This window comes from Lithobates pipiens, unplaced genomic scaffold, assembly GCF_037356315.1.
Source record: "Lithobates pipiens isolate NorthernLeopardFrog02 unplaced genomic scaffold, aLitPip1_a1.2 Scaffold_8, whole genome shotgun sequence".
NCBI classification, from domain to species: Eukaryota; Metazoa; Chordata; class Amphibia; order Anura; family Ranidae; genus Lithobates; species Lithobates pipiens.
Window position 1 is genome coordinate 479,565,808 of NW_027507903.1, and position 24,665 is coordinate 479,590,472.

Below are 24,665 nucleotides of genomic sequence, written 5' to 3' on the forward strand. Positions count from 1 at the left end.
AGAGGGAAAGTTTCTGCAAACTGAGGGAGAGTTGTCATTGGAAGCAGAATGCAGGGCAAGATCTAGGGGAGCGCTGGGGTGGGTTGTGCAGACATTTGATGCAAAGAAGCGCTCTGATTTGGACAGTCCCTATAAGGGAGCACTGTGATAGGACTTACACGATGTAAGGAGGCACTCTGATTGGGACAATCCATGGAAGGGAGCACACTGATAGTGACACCTGCTATAGGGGGGCATGCTGATGGACAGCTGATGTAAAGGGGACTCTGATGGGGGCACTTGATGTAAGGAAGCACTCAAATGAGGGATGTCTGATGTAAGGGAGCACTCTGATTGGGACAATATATGTACAGGGGCACTGTGATGGGGATACCTGATGTAAGGGGATACACAGATCGGGACACCTGCTATAAGGGGCACTCTGATGGGGCACCTGATGTAAGAAGGAACTCAGATTAGCGATGTCTGATGTAAGGGGGCACTCTGACGGGGACCCTGATGCAAAGAGGGATTCTGAAGAGGACTCTTGATGTAATGGGAAGTAGGTTCTGTTTAATCACCCTAATCTAATGCCAGGCTGATATGTACTAGTGTTTGCCAGGTCATGCCAGATGGTCAGTGACTTGCACACAGTGTTGACATTATGCCCCTTTGCTGCACCCCCAAATCAGGCAGGCTAGATCTGTCCCTGGCCCATTGGACGATTGCCTCTCACCTCTTGTTCCAATGGCAGCTGTAGAATTTCAGATCGCTGATCGCTTTCTGTTTTGTTGACAATGATCAAGAGGGTAAATCTCCCCAGCAGGGAAATAGACAGTAGTAATGACCTAACAGGGGTTCTAACTCATTCATACTCCATCTAAAACAAAACACTTATGGATTTATTTACTGTAAATCTGTGCAGGGGTCAAATGACAGTGACCGTGATTTAGGATTTTAGGATAAAATGTGTGCTTAATGTGGCAGCATACGAGCGAGGTGGCACTATCGATAAAGTTCTGATTTGAAATCGAGGCTGCGGATGTGATATTTATTGAATTCCAATGGTAGTAAATCTTACAAAGTGTTCTATAAAACCCAAGTTAAGTCACCAAAATAGATACTCAGACAATCCTTGTACTAAGAGCCTACATTATCTAAGTTGTACAGGAAGTCTAAATATGACTGTGCAGGCCAATAGGTACCAGAGCTAGATCCAGTGCACTTGGTAATGAGCTCTAATGCTGCGTACACACGATCAAACAAGCGTGTGGAAAAGTCTGGCAAACTGAAGTCCGCCAAACAATCCCCCCGTGTGTAGCCTCCGGCATACTTTTTTGACCCGAAAGTACGGCGGACTTAGAAAGTAGTTTTACACTCCAATCTTCCCGCCAGACTCGCATTTCGGACAATCCGGCCGTGTGTATGCCAGTCCGCCGTACTTTTGAAATGAGCGGAGTTTTCCCGTCCGGAGAAAAGTCCGCTCATTTCGAGCGGGTCTCCAGGTAGGCGGGGCCCGCAAAGGAGATGTCGCTGGCCCCGCCGCCTCGTATGAACTTAAAGGGGAACCCCAACGCCGAAAAAAATCGGCGTGGGGTCCCCCCAGGTCCACATCAGACCCTTGTCCGAGCACGCTACCCGGCCGGCCAGGAAAGGGGGGACGAGCGAGCGCCCCCCCCCCCCTCCTGAGCCGTACCAGGCCCCCCACCCCAAAGCACCTTGTCCCCATGTTGATGAGGACAAGGGCCTCTTCCCGACAACCCTGGCTGTTGGTTGTCGGGGTCTGCGGGCGGGGGGCTTATCGGAATCCGGGAGCCCCCTTTAATAAGGGGGCCCCGGATACCTGCCCCCCACCCTATGTGAATAAGTATGGGGGACAATGTACCCCTACCCATTCGCCTGTAAAATAAAGTACAAAAAAAGCACAATGTGATGTCACATGGGTTGATGTCACATGGTGACCCCGTCCCCTTACGATGTCACAGTCCCGGAGGATGCTGGGACTGTCGCCATGTGACATCAACCCATGTGACATCAACCGAAGACCCCGCCCCTTGTCCCTATATAAGTCGCCGCGTGCCCGGTCCCCGTCATTGTGAGCGGAGGACTCGGCGAGGCAACATCTGAAGAAGAAGAAGAGAAGAACGGAAGGCGGCGGCGACAGAAGACCGGGCCACCGCCTGTAAAAGAGCTAGAAGAAGGCGCGGTGGCCCGGCAGAAGAACCAAAGAGGGGGACAAGACCCCCGAAGTCGGAAGAAGAGGGCGGTGGCGAGGAAGAAAGCCAAGCTCCTCCACTAGCAAAAGAGCTACAAGAAGATATCGGAGGAGTCCGGCGAGAAGACCCCCAAAGACGGAAGACCCACGGAGCTGTGCAATAAACTATTTTATCTTGTGTGTTGTGTTTTTTTTGTACTTTATTTTACAGGTGAATGGATAGGGGTACATTGTACCCCATACTCATTCACATAGGGTGGGGGGCCGGTATCCGGGGCCCCTTATTAAAGGGGGCTCCCGGATTCCGATAAGCCCCCCGCCCGCAGACCCCAACAACCAACGGCCAGGGTTGTCGGGAAGAGGCCCTTGTCCTCATCAACATGGGGACAAGGTGCTTTGGGGTGGGGGGCCGCGTGGCCCCCCCTTCCCCAAGGCACCCCCCATGTTGAGGGCACGTGGCCTGGTACGGCTCAGGAGGGGGGGCGCTTGTTCGTCCCCCCTTTCCTGGCCGGCCGGGTAGCGTGCTCGGACAAGGGTCTGATGTGGACCTGGGGGGACCCCCACGCCGATTTTTTTCGGCGTTGGGGTTCCCCTTTAAGTCCATACCAGGTGGCGGGGCCAGCGACGTATCCTTTGCGGGCCCCGCCTACCTGGAGACGCGCTCGAAATGAGCGGACTTTCCTCCGCGTGTGTGGGCGAGTCCGTTCATTTCAAAAGTAGGGCGGATAGTACGGCGGACTTAGTACGCCGTATTAGTCCGCTGAAAAAGTGCCATGTGTGGGCAAGTAGCCTGTTCGGAAAGTCCGACGGACAGTCTGGTGGGAAGTCCGCCAGACTAAGTACGTCGGACAGACGGCTACGTGTGTACGTGGCTTAAGTAAGACACATCCCCTCTTTTGCTCAGAAAATCTGTTACTCAGCTCTGTCAGCACAGAGCACTGGAGGGGGAGGACTGAAAGCAGCAGAGTAAAATGTGTTGTAAAGGCATTTCCGAGCATAAATCAATCGCAAATAAAGATACGCTGGATTATGAATGCATAAAATAATGTGAGACTTCTACTGGGCTTTAAAAAAAATTAAATTCTGCTTCATTAGCGAGTCATTCTGGCAATCATACAGGTATATCCCATCGGTCAGTACACATTCTCACTACATAAAAAGACTCGATAGGTTGCTTGCAAAAAAGTGGCAAATGAGTGGAATTGGATATTGATGGCTCTTTGTGAGGAAAATCATGGGCTGGACCTTCATAATGGTTAAAAAATATCACACAGGCACTCTTTTGTTACTTCCTTGAATTTATATATAACTTAAAGTGTTTGTCAACCTCAGAAATGAAATATGAACAAAGCATACCATACCATATACTAGTGATGGCGAACCTTCACACCAGATGTTTTGGAACTACATTTCCCATGATGCTCAACTACACTGCAAAGTGCATGAGCATCATGGGAAATGTAGTTCCAAAACATCTGGGGTGCCAAGGTTTGCCATCACTGCCATATACCATACCATAGTACCATACCATAACATACCATAGTACCATAGTGTGTACTTTTCTCAACTCAGAGCACGAAGTATCATTTCTGTCTGCTGCCTTGTTCCTCTGCTATCTGCATGAGTCAATTCCCAGGCAGAATTTATGATTTTTTGGCCATTTTTCAGAGAATATGAATGATAACACAAAAACTTTTCTTTCATTCATGGTTAGTGAAGCCATTTATTATCAATCAAATGTGTTTACTCTTTTTAAATCATAACAGAAACTACCCAAATTACTCTGATCAAAAGTTTTCATACCCCCTTAATATCGTGTATTGCCCCCTTTAACATCAATGACAGCTTGAAATCTTTTGTGGTATTTGTGGATGAGGCTCTTTATCTTCTCAGATGGTAAAGCTTACCATTCCTCTGGGGAAAAAGCCTCCAGTTCCTGTAAATTCTTGGACTGTCTTGCATGAGCTGCACATTTCAGATCTCCCCAGAGTGGTTCAATGATATTGAGGTCAGGAGACTGAGATGGCCACTCCAGAACCTTCACTTTATTCTGCTGTAGCCAGTGACAGGTGGACTTGGCCTTGTGTTTTGGATCATTGTCATGTTGGAATGTCCAAGTATGTCCCATACGCAGCTTCCTGGCTGATGAATACAAATGTTCCTCCAGTATTTTTTGATAACATTCTGCATCCATCTTGCCATCAATTTTGACCAAATTTCCTGTGCCTTTGTAGCTCACACATCCCCAAAACATCAGCGATCCACCTCCGTGTTTCACAGTAGGAATGGTGTACCTTTCATAATAGGCCTTGTTGACTCCTCTCCAAATGTAGTGTTTATGGTTTGGCCAAAAAGCAAAATTTTGGTCTTATCACTCCAAATGACTTTGTGCCAGAAGGTTTGAGGCTTGTCTCTGTGCTGTTGGGCATATTGTAAGCGGGATGCTTTGTGGCATTTGTGTAGTAATGGCTTTCTTCTGGCGACTTGACCATGCAGCCCATCTTTCTTCAATTCCCTCTTTATTGTGCATTTTGAAACCACCACACCACATGTTTTCAAAGAGTATTTCACCTGAAGTTATTTCTGGGTTTTTCTTTGCATCCTGAACAATTTTCCTGGCAGCTGTGCCTGAAATTTTAGTTGGTCTTCCTGTTTGGTTTAAACAGAACCCCTAATTTTCTACTTCTTGATTAGAGTTTGAACACTGCTGATTGTAATTAGTGTGTGTGTATAAAAGGTCAATGAGTTTCTGGACTGCTGACAGACCCTTGCATCTTTCATCCAGTGCTGCACTGACATTTCTGGATTCTGAGTCATGGAGAAAGCAAAACAATTGTCAAAGAATCTGCAGGAAAAGGTAGTTGAACTGTATAAAACAAGAAAGGGATATATAAAGATATCCAAGTAATTGATTACTTGGATATCTTTATATATCCCTTTCTTGTTTTATACAGTTCAACTACCTTTTCCTGCAGATTCTTTGACAATAGTTTTGCTTTCTCCATGACTCAGAATCCAGAAATGTCAGTGCAGCACTGGATGAAAGATGCAAGGGTCTGTCAGTAGTCCAGAAACTCATTGACCTTTTATACACACACACTAATTACAAGCAAACAGATCACAGGTGAGGATGGTTACCTTTAATAGCCATCCAAACCCCTTTGTGTTAACTTGTTATCAGGCCAAAATCACCAGGGTATGTAAACTTTTGATCAGGGTCATTTGGGTAGTTTCTGTTGCCATTATGATTTAGAGAGTAAACACAGTTGATTGATAATAAATGGCTTTAGTCAAACACTAACCATGAGTGAAAGAAAAGTTTTTGTGTTATCATTCATATTCTCTGAAAAATGGCCAAGAAATCATAAATTCTGCCAGGGTATGTAAACTTATGAGCACAGCTGAACATTCCCGTATCGGAAATTGAACATTTCTTTGTTTCTTTTGCAGAACATTCCCCTACCACAGACGTGTGATGAGTTTTCAACTGTTGCCAAAATGTTCAGCAAGACAGTCCGGGGATACAAGGTGCGAAAAGTTTGGCGGATTCAGAACCCCACCCTCTGGCAGGCCTATCAGAGGTATGTCAGCAATGGCCACCAACCTCAGGATGGCCAAGATGGCTTGAACTAAAATGAGCATCCTGTCTTTATAAACTCAAAAGGGGCATTTTAATTCCACAAAAATGGCAGAAGATTGGACTTTGTGATGGTAGTTCCCAGTGTGCACAAATCATATTGTGAGGTTTTCTTGATTTTCAGAATTTGGGAAGCAGAAATCACTGATCATTTGGGATCTTAGGAAGTTACAGGACTGATTGAAGTTGGGTTAAAGAGTTGGAATTGAGATTTGGGATTTAAAGTGATGCTAAAGCCTCCTTTTTTTTAAATTAAAAATACCAAACATGTTATACTTACCTGCTCTGTGCAGTGATTTTGCACAGAGCAGCCTGGATCCTCCTTTTCTCGAGTCCCTCTTCGGCGCTCCTGGCCCCTCCTCCTGCTGAGTGCCCCCATAGTAAGCAGCTTGCTATGGGGGCACCCGAGCCACAGAATGCATTAAAATAAAAAAAAAAACCTTCCACCTTTACAACCACTTTAAACTGTATTGTTTGCCAAAACTTTTTCTTTTTGTTTTGGACAGATGGCCCCCCCATCCCCCCCAACAGGTTTTAATTGCTGTCTGTGTCCCCATTGGGGAGATTCACCCTCTTCATTTGTCCTACTGATCATTGATACAAGTATAGAAAGTGAAGGGAGATCCAAAAACTGGCATTTTGGAAATGTTTCCATTGACAGATTAAATACTGTTTCAGGGCCGGGTCACACTGCTGTGATGTGGGAACCCTGCAAATCCACTGCCGTTTCCTGCATCGCATGTTTCCCGGCGGCAGTTGACACTGCCCTATGCGAACTGCTGGGAGTGTCAGGTAAAAGTTAATGACACCCCCAAATCAGTTCGCAAATCTCAGTGTGATCTGCAAACTTGGACAGAACTCAGATCACATTCTGCTGCGGACAAAAAAGGGTCCTGTGCGAGTTTAATGCGAATTCAGCCATACGATCTTTATGGCTGAAGTCGCATCGCAGAGAGATCGCATGTGAGTTTCACTGCAGTGCGGTGTGAATCACATCCGATCTCTGACATAGCACCAGTGTGAACCGGCTCTCAGACAGTTGCCTTCAGAACTGAAATAAAGGGGAAATAATCAACTGGAGATACTTGATATGGTGGCAGGGCTGGGCTTTTAGCAGCTCTCTTGTCAGTGCTCAGGCTACTCATCTGTCAGATAATTACCAGCCACTCATTGTTTCCACAACGACTCGTCTGGTTACCATTACCTGCCTCATTAGTCCAGCCTACAGCCAGCCCCTTTTGGCTATTTAAACTGACTGGCGCATTCCTTCAGTGCCTTTGCCAACATATCCAGTGTGTTGACTTTGCTTGACTGATGTTTCTTCTGGTTTCTGATCCTGATCTTTGGCTTCTGACTACACTGATTCCTGGCTCCCTGATTCCAGCTTGTCTGATTAGCCATTTTGGCTTCCTAACCCGGCTTCTGTTTTTGACTACATTCCTGATTTGTATTATTTATTACATTAAAGGTGTGATTTTTAACTGCATTTTCTGTCTCTGCCTGGTTCATAGTCCCTGACATCTGGTGACAACGGTCCAAAAGGGGATTTCCCTTCACATTGGAGACATTTCCAAAATGATACAGTCGTCACTAAAACTAGAAAAGACTAGCCAATCTGCATGTTGTCTGACACAGATCAGCCCCTGCTGCAGCTTCTCACTTTGAGACTTGCTGCAAAGTTATATTACCGCCTGATCACTGGGGGAGAGGAGACTGAGAAAATGCTTGCTTCTGCCTCTAGAAGACCAATGATATCATCTCGGCCTAGGCAAAGTCACCGACCCTAGCTGGGCTCCACCTTTTATCATGTTTTTTTTAATGATAAAAGGTGAAGCTTTTCTAAATAATACTACTGTTGCTGTATATGGTGACAAGTCATAAATTTATTCATGGAGTCTTGTAAAATGACTGACAGTCTACTTTAACCAGTGTGAGTAAAAGAGTAAAAAGATACATTTTCTAAGAAATCATTCTGCTAATTCATTTTCTTGCAACTTTCTTGTGTCACAGGCAAAAGGATCAGATGAAGAAGAAGAATGTTGGCATTGATGTGAATGAACAGCAGCTATTCCACGGCACGGACTGCGTCAACGTCACCACCATCTGCAAGAACAGCTTTGATTGGTGCCCCCGCGGCACTAATGGTGTCTTGTATGGACAAGGTAAACCTTAAAAGATGACCCCACTAAGCACCATTAGTATTTACTGTACGTTGGCCATTTGATGTTAATTCAATGTCATTTTTCTCTGTAAAAAAAAAAAACAGTTATCCACAGGCCCTTGGTTCTGTCCTTGGAGCTTATGCTGAGCCCAGTTGTTGCATTGTTCCTAGGGAATAGCCCTCAGTCCTTACGTAGAAAATAAAACCACAGACCCAACACTGAGATCTGTACAGTAATGCCGCGTACACACAACCGGACTTTTCGGACTGGAATCCGTCAGACAATTTGATCGTGTGTGGGCTCCAGCGGACTTTTTCTTCCCAAAAGTCTGGCGGACCTATAAATAAAACTTACTTCAAATCTTTCCGACGGACTCTAGTCCGATCAAAAAATCCAGTCGTCTGTGTGCTAGTCCGACAGACTAAAACCGGCAGTTATTGGCTACTGGCTATGAACTTCCTTATTCTACGTCATCACGTTCAAATAGGAGTGTTTGACCGATCTTTCAGAAGCACATTTGTGAGGTCATGCACTGCTGTTGGACAAGAAGGCTTGGCTCACAGTCTCCACTCTAATTCATCCCAAAGGTGTTTTATTGAGTTGAGGTCAGGATTCTGTGCAGGACAGTCAAGTTCCTCCACCCCAAACTCGCTCATCCATCTCTTTATGGACCTTGTTTTTGCACCCGTGTACAGTTATGTTGGAACAGGAAGGGGCCATCCCCAAACTGTTCCCACAAAGTTGGGAGCCTGAAATTGTCCAATATGTCTTGGTATGCTGTTGCCTTAAGGCCGCGTACACACGGGCGGACTGTTCGCCCAACTTTGTCCGCTGAACAGTGTTTGGGCGGACAGTCCGCTCGTGTGTGGGCTTTCAGCGGACAGTTTGACGAACAAGGTTTTTCGGAATTTCTCAAATCTCATGCTCAAAGGATTTACACGCCGAAAGTTATAATGCAGTGTATAGGACGTCTTATTTTTCGTCCCGTCGTACGTGCCGTTCACGTCATCGCGCACGGTTTCAGCAAACTGTTCGTTCGTCGTGTGTGGCCATGTCCGTCCATGCTAATTTTGAGCGGACTGTTTGCCGAAACTGTTTGACGGACAAAGTTGGGCGAACAGTCCCCGCGTGTGTACGCGGCCTAAGAGTTCCCTTCACTGGAACTAAGGGGCCAAGCCCAACCCCTGAAAAATGACCCCAGACCATAACCCCCCTCCACTAGATTTGGACCAGTGCACAAAGCAAGGTCCATAAAGACACTGGAAGAGCAAGTTTGGGGTTGAGGAACTTGACTGGCCTGCACAGAGTCCTGACCTCAACCCAATAAAACAGCTTTGGGATGAATTGGTGTGGAGACTGTGAGCCAAGCCTTCTTGTCCAACAGCAGTGCCTGATCTCACAAATGTACTTCTGAAAGATCGGTCAAACATTCCCATAGACACATTCCTAAACCTTGTGGACAGCCTTCGCAAAAGAGTTGAAGCTGTTATAGCTGCAAAGAGTGAGCCAACTCAATATTGAACCTTACGGACTGGGATGCCATTAAAGCTCATGTGCGTGTCCTAATACTTTTGACAATATAATGTATACAATGTTCCAAAAATTAGAACATTTTTGAAATGTTTCCAATGTCATGGGAAATCCTTTATTTTAGACAGTTGTCATCAGAAAAGATATAAAGTAAAAATCATCCAAAGGGAACATCTATTTAGGTGACAACTGTCCAAGAGAGGATTTCCCCTCACATTGAAGAAATTTCCCTAATGTAAGTTATCACTAGAACAGACCAGCCTACCTTCATGTTGTGTGACACAGATCAGCCCCTGCTGAAGACTCTCACTTTATGAATTGCTACAATGTTACAATGTTTTAGTCTAATCACTGGGGGAGAGGAGACTGAGGAAATGCTTCCTGCTATCTGCAACCGACTGATTACATCATCTCTGTTCCAGGATGAGGTACTTCCTCTATTCCATAGTGGAAGGGGCCATACTGCTTTATAACTTGTAAATTTTCTCTTAACAGGAAATTACTTTGCCGGAGATGCATTGTACGCCCACAATTACTCTCCTGCCACTTCCACTGGGACACGGACCATGTTTGTGGCTCGGGTGCTGGTCGGCGACTTCATCCAAGGAGATCTCACGATGAGAGGCCCACCTCAAAAAAGCAGGAGCACTGAGAGTTATGACACCTATGTGGACAGTGTCACCAGTCCGTCCCTCTTCATGGTGTTCGAGAAATCTCAGGTCTATCCAGAGTACATCCTGGAGTATAAGAAGGAGAAGGAAAAGTCAGCCTGTGTGATTAACTGAGAGGGAGCTGTGATTTTTTAATTTTTTTTACATTCTTTATTTACAGGGCATTTTTTCTCAGAGAATAGGTGCAGGAACTCAACTATGCCCGCCACACACACATACCTGCCAAATGGCATCAAATAGTAGCTCTTTCCTTTGCATACAACCCCGTCTCTCCACTGCCCTCATCTTCTCCCCCCTTCTTAAAAGCTCCACCATCTGTCACATGTCTTACCTTTGTTGCAATATTAAACACCCATCCGGCTGTAGTACCTCCCAGCATACTATACTATAGTCACTTGCAAGGGAGATCATGCAATAGGAGCATCAACAACTGGTCACCAGGGAAAAAATGGAGACCACAGAGGGTGCAGCCTACCACGCACCCTCTCCTGCCCATGACTGCACTGAACCCTGGGCACCTGTTCTGTATCTCCCTTGTCCCTGTCCGACACTCAGTGGGATCTGCGCAGGAGATCTGACCTGTAGGAAGCTACTGGGAGATAAGCTATCACTTGTAAACGCAGAAGCTGGACTTTAATGTTACCAAGTGATAGTGGTGAGCAGGGAGCAGATGACCTGAACCGGAGGTGGTGGAACTGAGTTCCCCCTAGTTCGTGCTGAAAAAAAAAGCCCTGTTTATTTATGTAAACCTCATACACTTTACAGAAAAACAGCATACAAATTAAATTATTAAGGAAGGACAGAGCTAGAAGCATGATAATTGTGCAGGTTAGAAGGCATCTGTTGGCTGACACGGCTCAATGCAATCTGAGCTTCCGCATACATTATAAAGTACAAATAATGAAAAAAAGATATAATCCCAGTGTGTAGATGTCTCCCTGTTTTTATTAGAGAAACAAGAAAATCCATAGCTGGGAAGATACCCCAGTGTAGCACAATTAATAGATGCTAGTATAGCTCATGGTCCACAGCGGGGGCTCAGTTCGTCAAGAGAGAGGGGAGGAAAGAGAAGGGGAAAAAAAGGGGGGGGGCAGAGAGACCAGAATGATATGGGGCAATAGAAGATGAAATTACAATAGGAAGGGATCCATCAAGGTTAAAAATACCGTCCAGGAGCTGTGATTTCAATGTATGGTTAATCCAATACAAAGAATGGTCACATGCCAGTGCATATGTCCAAACCCATTATATTGGCATTACAACCAGCTCTAATTCATAGCTTGCTGTGTTTTTACTCGCTGAGTTCTACAACTCTTCCTACAACCTTTTCATATGTAAAGGAAAAGTAGGGTCAACGTTTTTTTGACCATACTTTTGGGGATCACAGGAATGCACTTAGTTCTGCACTCCTGTCAGAGCCCTCTTTAAGGCAGGGCAAAGGGGGCAGCTGCCGTGGGCCCCATCATTGTTATGGGGCACAAAGCAGCTGCCTCATATGTGCCAACTATCCCTGTTTAAATTCCCTTGTCCCTTGCATCACTGAGAGCCAGAACCTGCTGCTCTTGATCACCTTCTGTTCAACTATCCCAGGGTTCTCCAAATTCTCTAAACAAAGAGACAGTTTACTGTCCTTCAAATTTTAGGAGGGCCACACTTTGGCCAGTGAGAGCAGGAAATGTCCTGGTGTCAGAGGGACAAAACAATGCCCCCATGACTAGTATTAGGGGAGTAATAATGCCCCATTGTTGATATCAATGGGAGGAATAGTGACTCTTCATTGGTGTAAATGGGAGGCACAGTGCCCCATCATTGGTGCCAGTGGGAAGAATAGTGCCCCATCATTGGTGTAAATAGGAGGAATAGTGCCCCATCACTGGTGTAAATGGGAGGAATAGTGCCCCATCATTGGTGTAAATGGGAGGAATAGTGTCCCATCATTGGTGTCAGTGGGAGGAATAGTGCCCCATGATTGGTGTAAATGGGAGGAATAGTGCCCCATGATTGGTGTAAATGGGAGGAATAGTGCCCCATCTTTGGTGTCAGTGGGAGGAATAGTGCCCCAATGTCAGTCAGTGGCAGGAACTATGCCCCACTGTTTGACAGTGGAGAGAATAATACCCAGTGGCGTAACTAGAACCTTCAGGGCCCCGATGCAAGAAACCATGAAGGGCCCCCCTTAACCCCAGCCAGGGCCCTTCCTTCCGAGTCCAGCGGTGGAACTCCAGGGCATGGTCACAGGTATGACCTTTGTGAGCCCTGTAGTTCCACCACTGGCATCAGTAGTTTTTTTATTTTATTTTTTTAAATTTTTTGGTGCCCCATTGGGGGACTGTCCCTAGGCAGGATGGAGTCCCCGTCCCCAGAAGAAATTAGGTCCTTTTCTCCAGGGCAGATGAAGTTACTGCCTCCAGGTGAGAAGGGGTCCCTGTCCCCAGGGGAGATGGGGGTCCCTGTCCCCACGTGAGAAGGGGCCCCTGTTCCCAGGGGGAGATGGAGGGGGTAAGTAATGGTGTGTGGGGGATGGGGTCCTCTCACTCACCATGACCAAGCTGCAGGCCACGCACTCATCCATGTTGGCCTGGGCTCCATCCAGTGTGCTGGACGGGTGATCAGCATATCTCCCAGAAATACCTTTCATCATCTGTGCATGACGGGGGAGGAGGGGGGCTGGTAGACAAGCCTGCAGTGTCCTCCGGGGAGCCGGCTCTCATAGGGCTGCACTGCATCTGTGTGCTTAAAGTTTGTTTAGCCGGGAGAAGTATGCAGTGCAGTGTGGGCTGGACTCAGGGAGGGGGGGACTCTGGCTGGGGAGAACAGACATCGGACTGAGCGGCAACGCATGGAGCAGGAGAGGGGTACTCTGAGGAGCCAGCTGAGGATACAGGTCATGCTGGGAATGCACAACTAAAGAGCAGCCAGTGAGATAGTCGAGCATAGAGCTCTGCTAGTCACCCTCCACCTCCAGCCAGCCGTGTGCATGGTGCACTGGTACCCCTAGCTGCCTATGCTGCTGCCGGCCATATGTAGAGGGGGCTGCATGGGCCCCCTGTAGCACAGGGCCCAGTTGCAGTCGCGACTGCTGCACCCCCTATAGTTACGCCCCTGATAATACCCTAAGGGCTGGATGAAAGCAATCAAAGGGCCGCATCCGGCCCCCGGGCCACAGTTTGGAGACCACTGAATAGGGATGAGCTTCGTGTTCGAGTCGAACGTACGTTCGACTCGAACATTGGCTGTTCGGCCGTTCGGCGAATTCCGAACGTTTGGGCCGTTCGCGTCAAAATTCGAGTGACGCGCGCGCGGACCACAATGCACTGCGGTGGCGCAGTGCATTGCTGCCCCATGATTGGCCAAGCATGCACTGTGACCCCGCATGCTTGGCCAATCGCAGCGCCGGCAGCGAGGAGAGCCATGATTGGCCACAGGCATCCTGCCTGTGGCCAATCATAGCTCAGGCTGTGTAGTGCACGCCCCACACTATATAAGGCCGCCTTTGAGGCGGCCTCGTGTAGTGTGTTACTTAGCATCTGAAGCAGTGGGTGTTCTGTGTACCTTCAACACAGTACACACCAATCGTTTTTGGCTGATTTCCTATCTTGCTGCTGTGTAGTGGTTGTTGTCTGTGCCCTGACTGCAGTATACACCACTATATTCACCTCACCTATATAGCTAGTGATCTAGCTTTAACCACTTAACAACTGCCCATTGCCGATTAACGGCTTCAGGGCGGTTGTTTAACAGAATTCTGCTCTCGCGCGCCCCCTGGGGCGCGCACTCGAGAGCATCCGTGACCGCCGGGTCCACAGGACCCGGCGCATCACGGATCACGGTAAACGGCCGCTCATAGCGGCCGTTTACCACGTGATCGCTCCGTCAAATGACGGAGTGATCACTTGTAAACAAACCGGCGTCATGTTATGACGCCGGGTTCCTCCCTCCCCTCTCTGTACCGATCGGTACAGCGGAGGGGAAAGAGATCGGTGTCAGCAGCGATGTGGGCTGCATCTGCAGTGCCCACATCGCTGCTCACCGAATTTAACCCCTCAATTCCCTGCCAATACTCTGCAATGCCAGTGCATACTCTGCAGTACCCTGCCATTACTCTGCAGTACCCCGCCATTACTCTGCAGTACCCCGCCATTACTCTGCAGTGCAGTACCCTGCCATTACTCTGCAGTACCCTGCCATTACTCTGCAGTACCCCCAATACTCTGCAGTACCCTGCCATTACTCTGTAGTACCCCCCAATACTCTGCAGTACCCTGCTATTACTCTGTAGTACCCCGCCAATACTCTGTAATACCCTGCCATAAATTGCCATACCCAGCCATACTCGGAGATACCCAGCCATACTCGGTGATACCCTGAAATACCCAGCCATAGACGCCCCCCACCCCTCACCGCCCTCCGGTGCTTCTACCAACTCGCCAGTATGATCAAAGCCAGAATCTTTTTTTTATTTTTTATTTCAGGCTTCCCAGCCTAGAGGTGAGATGTGGGGTCATATTGACCCCCCAGATTTCACTGTAAAGAGGACCTGTCACCCCATATTCCTATTACAAGGGATGTTTACATTTCTTGTAATAGGAATAAAAGTGATCAAAAATATATTTTTGGGGAAAAAAATTTCAAACTAAAATAAATAAAGTAAAATGAACAATAAAAAAATGAAATAAAAATTAAAGCGCCCATGTCCCCATGTGCTCGCATGTGCCACACATGTGAGGTATCGCCGAGAACGTTAGAGCGAGAGCAATAATTCTAGTCCTAGACCTCCTCTGCAACTCAAAACATGTAACCAGTAAAAAAAAAAATTAAAGCGTCGCCTATGGGGATTTTTTAAGTAGCGACGTTTGGCGCCATTCCACGGGCATGTGCAATTTTGAAGAGTGACATGTTTGATATCTATTTACTCAACATAACTTCATCTTTCACTTTATGCAAACATTGGGCTAACTTTACTGTTTTTTTTGTTTGTTTTTTAAGCACAAAACTGTGTTTTCCCCCAAAAAAACGCGTTTGAAAAATTGCTGTGCAAATACCGTGTGAGATAAAAATTTGCAACGACCACCATTGTATTCTCCAGGGTCTTTGCTAAAAAAAAAATCTATATATATAATGTTTTGGGGTTCTCTGTAATTTTCTAGCAAATAAATGATGATTTTTACATGTAGGAGAGAAATGTCAGAATTGTCCTGGGTGCTCCAGAACGCCTGATGGCGCTCCCTGCATGTTGGGCCTCTGTATGCGGCCACGCTGTGTAAAAGTCTCACACATATGGTATCGCCGTACTCGGGAGTAATAGCAGAATGTGTTTTGGGGTGTAATTTGTGGTATGCATATGCTGTGTGTGTGAAATAACCTGATATGACAATTTTATGGAAAAAAAAAAAAAAGGAAATAGGCCGTCAGTACTTCAGGTGTGATCAATTTTCAGATATTGGCACCATAGCTTGTGGACTCTATAACTTTCACAAAGACCAAATAATATCCACCAATTTGTACTTATTTTTACCAAAGATATGTAGTAGTATGAATTTTGGCTAAAATTTATGAAGAAAAAATGACTAATCTGCTAAATTTTATAACAGAAACGAAGAAAAATTCATTTTTTCGCAGAATTTTCGGTCTTTTTTCTTTTATAGCACAAAAAATAAAAAATCCAGCAGTGATTAAATACCACCAAAAGAAAGCTCTATTTGTGTGAAAAAAGGACAAACATTTCCTATAGGTCCAGTGTTGCATGACTGAGTAATTGTCATTCAAAATGTGAGAGCACCGAAAGCTGAAAATTGGTCTGGTTATTAAGGGTGTTTAAGTGCCCAGTGGTCAAGTGGTTAATAATAGAGCTTGCAGTCAGTAGTGTTAGGAGATAGTGCGTGCTGTCTGCGTGCTCTGTACCCAGTACATACCGCTATAATATAGGGCAGGCCCCTACTTTCAAACATCCAACTTACAAACATCTCCTACTTGCAAACGCAAGGAGACAGCAGCAAGTGAGATGAAAAAAGATGGACGACAAAACAAATTATACAGGGGTGATAACCCTTCCCTATGTTTTCCAAAAAGCTTAAAAATAGTTTTTTTGACTGGAGCTACACTTTAAAAATCTACCGGTTGAAAATGACAAACAGATTCAACTTAACACAACAAACCTACACAGTCCCTGTCTTGTTTGCACCGCCTGTATACTGCTGTTCTGAGTATATAGGGCCTGGGGGGCCACACGCATTTCCTTTTTTTAATATGGGTACGGGGTTCCCCTTAATATGCGTACAAGACCCAAATAGGCTGGTAATGGGCAGGGAGGGCTACCCATGCCATGTTTCTCAATGATTTTCAACCATATTGCAGGAACCAGATATAACATTAAAACCGCAAGCAGTTTTAAATGGTGTTATTTCTGTTTAATGTCATTTTGTGCAGGGACTGTTCTAAACACGGGAAACACGTGGCACTTCACAGGCATACTACAGACACCCCCCATGCACCATATTTAAAAGAATATTTCACCTTTTTTTTTTCACTTTAATCGTCATTAAAATCACTGCTCCCGCCAAAACGGCAGTTTTTAAAACTTTTTTTTGCAGTGACCCTTGTCCCCTGAGGCAGGAGGCAGGTCCCCAAACCCTTTTTAGGACACTATCTTGCATATTAGCCGTTAAAATTAGCACTTTCCATTTCGAACGTTCGAGTCCCATAGACTTCAATGGGGTTCTAACGTTCGTACCGAACGCGGGGGTCGTTCGCAAGTTCTGGTGCGAACCGAACCGGGGGGTGTTCGGCTCATCCCTACCACTGAACTACCCTATCAGTATGTTTTAGCACAATCAGCTGCAGCGCTGGTCTGTGTATTCTGATGGTGGGGCATTCTTTCTGCTGTCAGAATACAATAGCTCAGTGGGGAAGATTCTTCCATCCATATCGAGTGTGCGGATAGCGCAATCAAGTCAGTTTTTTTTCATTCAACCTGCTGAAAAAACTGACACATGATGTTATATCAATCTATTAGTTACTGGCTTGTGATCTCTCGCACTCCTGTAATTCATCACTGTGATTTTTTTTTTCGTTTATAAATTTGGAGCATGTTACCAGACATAGAGGGGACATGTGGGACATCTGACCTATAACATGCTAGTTAGGCCCCTTTCACACATGCGGACCGTATGACCGTATTTCATCCATCCATTTCAGATGAAATATGGACATACATGCATCCCTATGGGATAGCGGGTGTCAGCGGATGAACATCCGCTGACACCCGATATCGTCCGTCTCTGCAATGGTCTGATTCTGCAGACGGAGGAAAATCCTATTTTTCCATCCGTCTGCAGAGCGGATGGGATGAACACGGATGATCCCCGCTGAGCAAGTGGATGTTCACAGTGCTGATCATCGCGGATCTGTCCCGGGTGAAAGGGGCCTTACTGGTCTGTGAACTCTTACATTTTCAAAATAAAAATATATGTAAACCCCAAAAAAACTGTATTTTAGTTTTGGATGGAGTGTGGGAGGATTTCACCCTCTGTCAGATTTGTGTATGCTCGTATAGAAAGTAATAGGAAATATAACATTTTGAGTAGTTACAAAAGCAATTGAGTAATGTCCAGGATATTTTTTTTATTTGGGCTAACATCCAAATTTTCAGGACAAGCTCCCTTTCTTCAAGGTCCAATACTTACAAGAACAGGAGGTGAGGGGTGACTCTTCTAATGGTAAATGCTGTTCTGGTGACAACTGTCCCAGAGGACATATCCTGTCACTTGGGAGAGATCTCTTATTTGCTGCTCTGTCTCTAGAAAAGCAAGTAAAGGCAAATCTACCTGACGTGGCACCTGATGTGGACCAAAGACCAAACCATTTCCTTCGCTATCCAAGAGTCCAGAAACATTTTGGCTTTATGTGTACTTCAGCCAGTCATCCAGTTTCTCATCTCCAGTCATCAAGTACCCCCAACAGGTCATGTTTTCAAGATTTCCCCTAGAAACGGTTTGTAGTAATTACTAAGGCAGTGAAAAGCCTGAAAACATGTCCTTTTGGGGGTTGAGAAACATTGATTTATTGCATGCTGTCAGACAGAAAAGGTGACACAGAGAAGATATGACCTATAAGCTGCTAGTTACTGATATCTGAGTTGTTTGTATAACTTAAAACTGAACTTTGGGATAAGTAAACATTGTCTAAAGCCATGTGTAACTTCCTGTAATAAAGACCGGTCACTGCTGCTCTCCCTTATTGTACAGAGTGACTGGTCTTGCCTCCGCCCCCTCCTGTAATTTTCTGTAGGTAGCCTGTAGTGGGTGGGGTCAGCTGGGTCCCTCCCACAGCTCTGCTCTCTGCATGAGTTATGCACAGCACAGTGATGCTGTCTTGCTACTTTTACAAAATAATATCTGAGTTTGTTAAGCCATTTGATGCACAAAAACTAAATTTTACATCTTTGTGTCTATTGAGGAATATATTTTTATAAAAAAATTTGTATACAAAGTTCAGCAAAGCATAACTGAGGAAGGAGCAGTGTTATAGTAAGTGATGTTGCAGAGCATTATTGAGGAAGGAGTTGTAGTAAAGAAAGTGATGCTGCGGAACCTGTGATTATACTCATTGTGGAACACAAGATGATCTCAGTTTTTTAGAAAATCTATGAACAGTATATTCAGCAGTCTGAGTGAGACTCCAAGTCAGTGTTTGTATGAACCAACAGTCCTAAGCTGGCTATAGACATATTGACATAAGCACAGTTCAGCAGAACAGACTGAATTTCGATCCATGTGGCCAACTCTGTTCAACTGAAGTCAATCCAAGTGGACCAGATGGAAAACGATCAGCGGCTGCATACGATTGGCCATGTTTCGCTGTCAAAATACAATGTCCCAGTGAGAGGTATTCCTCCATCCACCTCGCTTGTGTGGATGGAGAACTTGGTTCATTTTTTTTTTCGCTAAGCCCACTGGGTCAGCTTTAGAATTTTTTTTAAAGTTTTCTTATACAAAGGAGGGCTTCTTTCATTTTATAATACTGATCAGATTTTGGGTCACATGAGGCATGGTCTGTTTTATCCTAGTTCTGCACAGCGCCATGTAATATATATGCACTTTATTTAAAAAAATAAAAAATAAGAAGTGTAGTAATAGTTTATTTTAGGAGTTTTGCTAATCAGGTAATTCCTATAATAGGTACATGGTATGGTCACATGTGGATTGTCACTCTTTAGCATGCTGCAAGTCAAGGGACAAAATTAATCTATAATTCAGACCTGCAGCAACCAATCAGAATCTTCCTTACAAACTGTTTTTCTCTGCTCCTGATAATGTTAAATACTGCGGGAAGACACTACAAGACATTTTATTGACGTGCAAATATATAAATTGTTGAAAGTTATTTTCAATAAAATAATTTTTTAATACAGATCGATCATGCTTGTGTTGTGTTCTAGATGAAAGTATATACAGTGTGTATGAATATATATAGACACATTATATTATTATTTATTTTTTTTGTTTAATACACGTGACAGTTTATTTTTTCTTCCTAATGTCCCATAAAGGAGATTTCCTTTTACTTCCTGTTCCCGAGGGACACAGCAGGAAGTAGTGACCTTTCACACAGTGGGCCATATGTCAGTTTTTCATCCATCCGTTTTCAGATAAAAAACGGACATACATGTATCCCTATGGTATATCGGATGAACATCCGCTGACATCCGATGACATCAGTCTCCGCAATGATCCGAAACTGATGATGGAGGAAAACCCTATTTTTCCATCCATCATCGGATCGGATGAAAACGGACAGGCGGTCCGTTTTCATCCGACCCCCCCATAGAGGAAAGCGGAGATGTGACCGGTCCTTCTCTGCACAGTGTGCAGAATCGGACTAGTCATCCGCCGGCTCAGCAGGGATCAATGGAGCGATCCCCGCTGAATAAGCGGATGGTTGGATTCGGACCCTTTGGGGATCCGCACGTCTGAAAGGGGCCTAAAGTGAATGGATATCCTGTTACTATGTAACAGGTTTATCCATTGGATGTTTTTTGCTCATCTCTTGTTTTGATGACACATGCATAGTGCGTCTGTGACTCAGAAGTGTTACAGTCAGACACAGCTGGGCAGCAATCACTTCAGAAGAACTCCAGAAATGATTGTATATTAGGCCGCTAGCGGGGCGCTTTTAACCCTGCTAGCAGTCGAAGAAAGAGTTAAAACTGCCTGCAAAGCGTCAGCATTTTAAACCTCGCTAGCGGCCGAAGAAAGGGTTAAAACTGCTCGTGTTGCGGCGCTTGCTAAACGCTTTTCAGGCGATTCGGATGCGCTGCCCATTGATTACATTGGCAGGGGCAGTTTAGGAGTGGTGTATACACCGCTCCTACACCACCCCAAAGATGTTGCTTGCAGGACCTTTTTTTTTTCGGTCCTGCAAGTGCACCATGGAAAAGAAAAAGGTAACAGCGCTCTCTGCAGGGACAACCCAATCCATACACCAGGTCCACTCGCAGGTGCCGAGGCTCGATGTATCCCAACACACTCCAATGCAACAATAGTAAGAAGAGCCGGCAAGACTGTAACCCTTGAAGTGTCATTTATTGGTACATCAGAGTGACAATAAAACAAACTGACGCGTTTCAGCAATACTACTACGGCTATTGCCAAAACGCGTTAACATTATTGTTTTATTGTCACTCTGATGTACCACCAATAAATGACACTTCAAGGATTACAGTGTTGCCAGTTCTTCTTACTATTCCTGCAAGTGCACCGCCCCAGTGTGAAAGCACTCATGCTTTCACATGGGGGGCGCTTTTCATGCGCTATTTTTAGTGCTAAAACGCCTGAAAATCGCCTTCAGCGTGAAAGGGGTCTTAGTAATGTGTGTGACACTTCCAGGTATTTATTACCTCTCGCAGAGATCACAGTACTGCCCCAATAATGCCTTCATCTGCTTTTGTCTCCAGAAGGACAGCGCCGTCTTTGTTCAGCCATCATGCAGGGTCACCATCTGCTTCCTGGACTGAGAAGCCGGTGTCACGTTACATTCGGCTACCCATCACATTTTGCTACCTGCTGGAGTGCGCATGCGCGACTCCGCCATGTGTGTTCCAATACTGTTGTAAAAACATTTTGCCACAGGTCCGCTCGCCACTTGCTTCGCTCAGCATTAACTATATTCTCACGCTATGTTCACTTGGATGGTGGAGCTTGAACCTGGACTCGGGTGTGGCCACAAAATTCTGCACAAGCGTAGTCCAGCGGGTAACCAAATGTGATGGATCGCTATATGGGAAGAAACACTGGCTTTACAGATGACCTGGTTTGTAAATCCTGCTGCCCATGCATTTCTCTTTGCTGTGCTTACAAATGTCTGACACAGATCAGCCCCTGCTGCAGCCTCTCACCTAGTAACTTACTACAAAGTTACATTGTTGCAGTCTGATCATTGGGGACAGGAGAATGAGGAGGTTGATCAGTGCTATAAGAATATATAAGGGATGTGTTTATACAGTAGAGGTGTCAGTGTGTTCCTGCAGGGGCAGTCGCGGAGTACAGCGGTGTGTGGAGTTTCGGTTTCTATTCCCGGCTGTGATGATGATGATCCGCCCTCTGCTGTTCTCTGTCACCCTGGAGAGCGGACACACAGGAAGAGATTGCAGGGCCCAGATAGCAGGCACACAACGTATTAGTGGCCCCCGAGATCGGGCTGAATTAGGGGCCCCCGAGATCGGGCTGAGTTTAGGGCCCCAGAGATCGGGCTGTAGCAGGGCCCCGGGACCATGTCGGACCCCGCAGTCACCGCCTATCTGACCAAGCTGCTTTGTGTGCACGGCGGCCGGCTGGAGAGAAATCGTCTGTCCGATCTTCTGAGTCTCCCAGAGGAGCAGATCGAACAGATCCTCCAGGATGAGCCGCTCAGGTTCCCGCGGAGCTCCGAGCTGGTCCTGGCCCGGACCCCCCTGAGGATCTGTACCCAATACCTGAGACCTGGGAACCAGGAGGACGAGGAGAGGTGCCCCAGACTGCACCTGTGCCGACACTACCTGAGGGGCCAATGTCCCCCCAAAAGGAGGTAGGTGCAGGGGCCACTGGGGTAAGAGAGGAGGGATGTAGGGGTATCGGGGTAAGAGAGGAGGGATGTAGGGGTATTGGGCTAAGAGAGGAGGGATGTAGGGGTATTGGGGTAAGAGAGGATGGATTTAGAGGTATTGGGGTAAAAGAGGAGGGATGTAGGGGTATCGGGGTAAAAGAGGAGGGATGTAGAGGTATGGGGGTAAGAGAGGAGGGATGTAGGGGTATGGGGGTAAGAGAGGAGGGATGTAGGGGTATCAGGGTAAGAGAGGAGGGATGTAGGGGTATCAGGGTAAGAGAGGAGGGATGTAGGGGTATCGGGGTAAGAGAGGAGGGATGTAGGGGTATCGGGGTAAGAGAGGAGGAATGTAGGGGTATCAGGGTAAGAGAGGAGGGATGTAGGGGTATCGGGGTAAGAGAGGAGGGATGTAGGGGTATCGGGGTAAGAGAGGAGGGATGTAGGGGTATCGGGGTAAGAGAGGAGGGATGTAGAGGTATGGGGGTAAGAGAGGAGGGATGTAGGGGTATGGGGGTAAGAGAGGAGGGATGTAGGGGTACCGGGGTAAGAGAGGAGGGATGTAGGGGTACCGGGGTAAGAGAGGAGGGATGTAGGGGTACCGGGGTAAGAGAGGAGGGATGTAGGGGTACCGGGGTAAGAGAGGAGGGATGTAGGGGTACCGGGGTAAGAGAGGAGGGATGTAGGGGTATCGGGGTAAGAGAGGAGGGATGTAGGGGTATCGGGGTAAGAGAGGAGGGATGTAGGGGTATCGGGGTGCGAGAGGAGGGATGTAGGGGTATCGGGGTGCGAGAGGAGGGATGTAGGGGTATCGGGGTAAGAGAGGAGGGATGTAGAGGTATGGGGGTAAGAGAGGAGGGATGTAGAGGTACGGGGGTAAGAGAGGAGGGATGTAGGGGTACGGGGGTAAGAGAGGAGGGATGTAGGGGTAAGAGAGGAGGGATGTAGGGGTACCGGGGTAAGAGAGGAGGGATGTAGGGGTACCGGGGTAAGAGAGGAGGGATGTAGGGGTACCGGGGTAAGAGAGGAGGGATGTAGGGGTATGGGGGTAAGAGAGGAGGGATGTAGAGGTATTGGGGTAAGAGAGGATGGATTTAGAGGTATTGGGGTAAAAGAGGAGGGATGTAGAGTTATTGGAGTAAGAGAGGAGGGATGTAGAGGTATTGGGTAAGAGAGGAGGGATGTAGGGGTATCGAGGTAAGAGAGGAGGGATGTAGGGGTATCGAGGTAAGAGAGGAGGGATGTAGGGGTATTGGGCTAAGAGATTAGGGATGTAGAGGTATTGGGGTAAGAGAGGATGGATTTAGAGGTATTGGGGTAAAAGAGGAGGGATGTAGAGTTATTGGAGTAAGAGAGGATGGATTTAGAGGTATTGGGGTAAAAGAGGAGGGATGTAGAGTTATTGGAGTAAGAGAGGAGGGATGTAGAGGTATTGGGTAAGAGAGGAGGGATGTAGGGGTATGGGGGTAAGAGAGGAGGGATGTAGGGGTATCGGGGTAAGAGAGGAGGGATGTAGGGGTATTGGGCTAAGAGAGGAGGGATGTAGAGGTATTGGGGTAAGAGAGGATGGATTTAGAGGTATTGGGGTAAAAGAGGAGGGATGTAGAGTTATTGGAGTAAGAAAGGAGGGATGTAGAGGTATTGGGCAAGAGAGGAGGGATGTAGGGGTATTGGGGTAAGAGAGGAGGGATGTAGGGGTATTGGGGTAAGAGAGGAGGGATGTAGAGGTATTGGGGTAAGAGAGGAGGGATGTAGAGGTATTGGGCAAGAGAGGAGGGGTAAATAGTTTTAGAGTAGCAGAGGATGGGTATAGAGGTATTGGGGTAGTAAAGAATGAGTCTAGTGATATTAGGTAAAATAGGATGGCTATAGAGGAGGTAGTTCAGGATGGATCTATGGGTATTGAGGTTAGAGAGGATGAGTCTAGAATAGGGTTGCACCATCCCGATATAGGTGCAGATACTAAGCAACTGCACGAGTACCCACTCTGATACTTAAAACCGATACCTTTGCTGTGCAATTTGAACCCATAGAAAATGAATGGGCTCATATCACACTGTTAAGAATTGCATGTGATTTGAACAGGAATGTGAGATTCCTGTCCGAATCACATTTGATTTCCCCCCTTGCCATAGTGACTTCAGGCTGGGTTCAGACAGGAATGGTTTTGGAAACCACATGCGATTTGGACAGCAGTTGCACCGCATTCCTGTTCAAACTGTATGCGATTCTTTGCAGTGCGATTGAGCCATTCATTTTAAATGGGCACAAATTGCTCTGCAAAGGTATTAGTAATTGGTATCGGCAAGTACTTGAGCACAAGTATGGGTGCAACCCTAGTCTAGAGGTACTGGGCAAGAGAGGATGGGTATTGGGGTAGTAGAGGATGGATCTAG

The 24,665-nt window shown here is 46.4% G+C and overlaps 1 protein-coding gene across 1 annotated transcript in view; it reads left to right on the forward strand.

Annotated features, from left to right (window-relative positions):
- Nucleotides 1-24,665, forward strand: part of LOC143962232 (uncharacterized) — a 148,765-nt gene that overhangs the window by 41,783 nt on the left and 82,317 nt on the right. Inside the window, exons 9-12 of the mRNA XM_077471562.1 lie at nucleotides 5,645-5,775; nucleotides 7,842-7,993; nucleotides 10,019-10,302; nucleotides 21,947-22,254. Coding sequence (XP_077327688.1) covers nucleotides 5,645-5,775; nucleotides 7,842-7,993; nucleotides 10,019-10,302; nucleotides 21,947-22,254 — 875 coding nt within the window. The remainder of the gene's footprint in view (nucleotides 1-5,644; nucleotides 5,776-7,841; nucleotides 7,994-10,018; nucleotides 10,303-21,946; nucleotides 22,255-24,665) is intronic.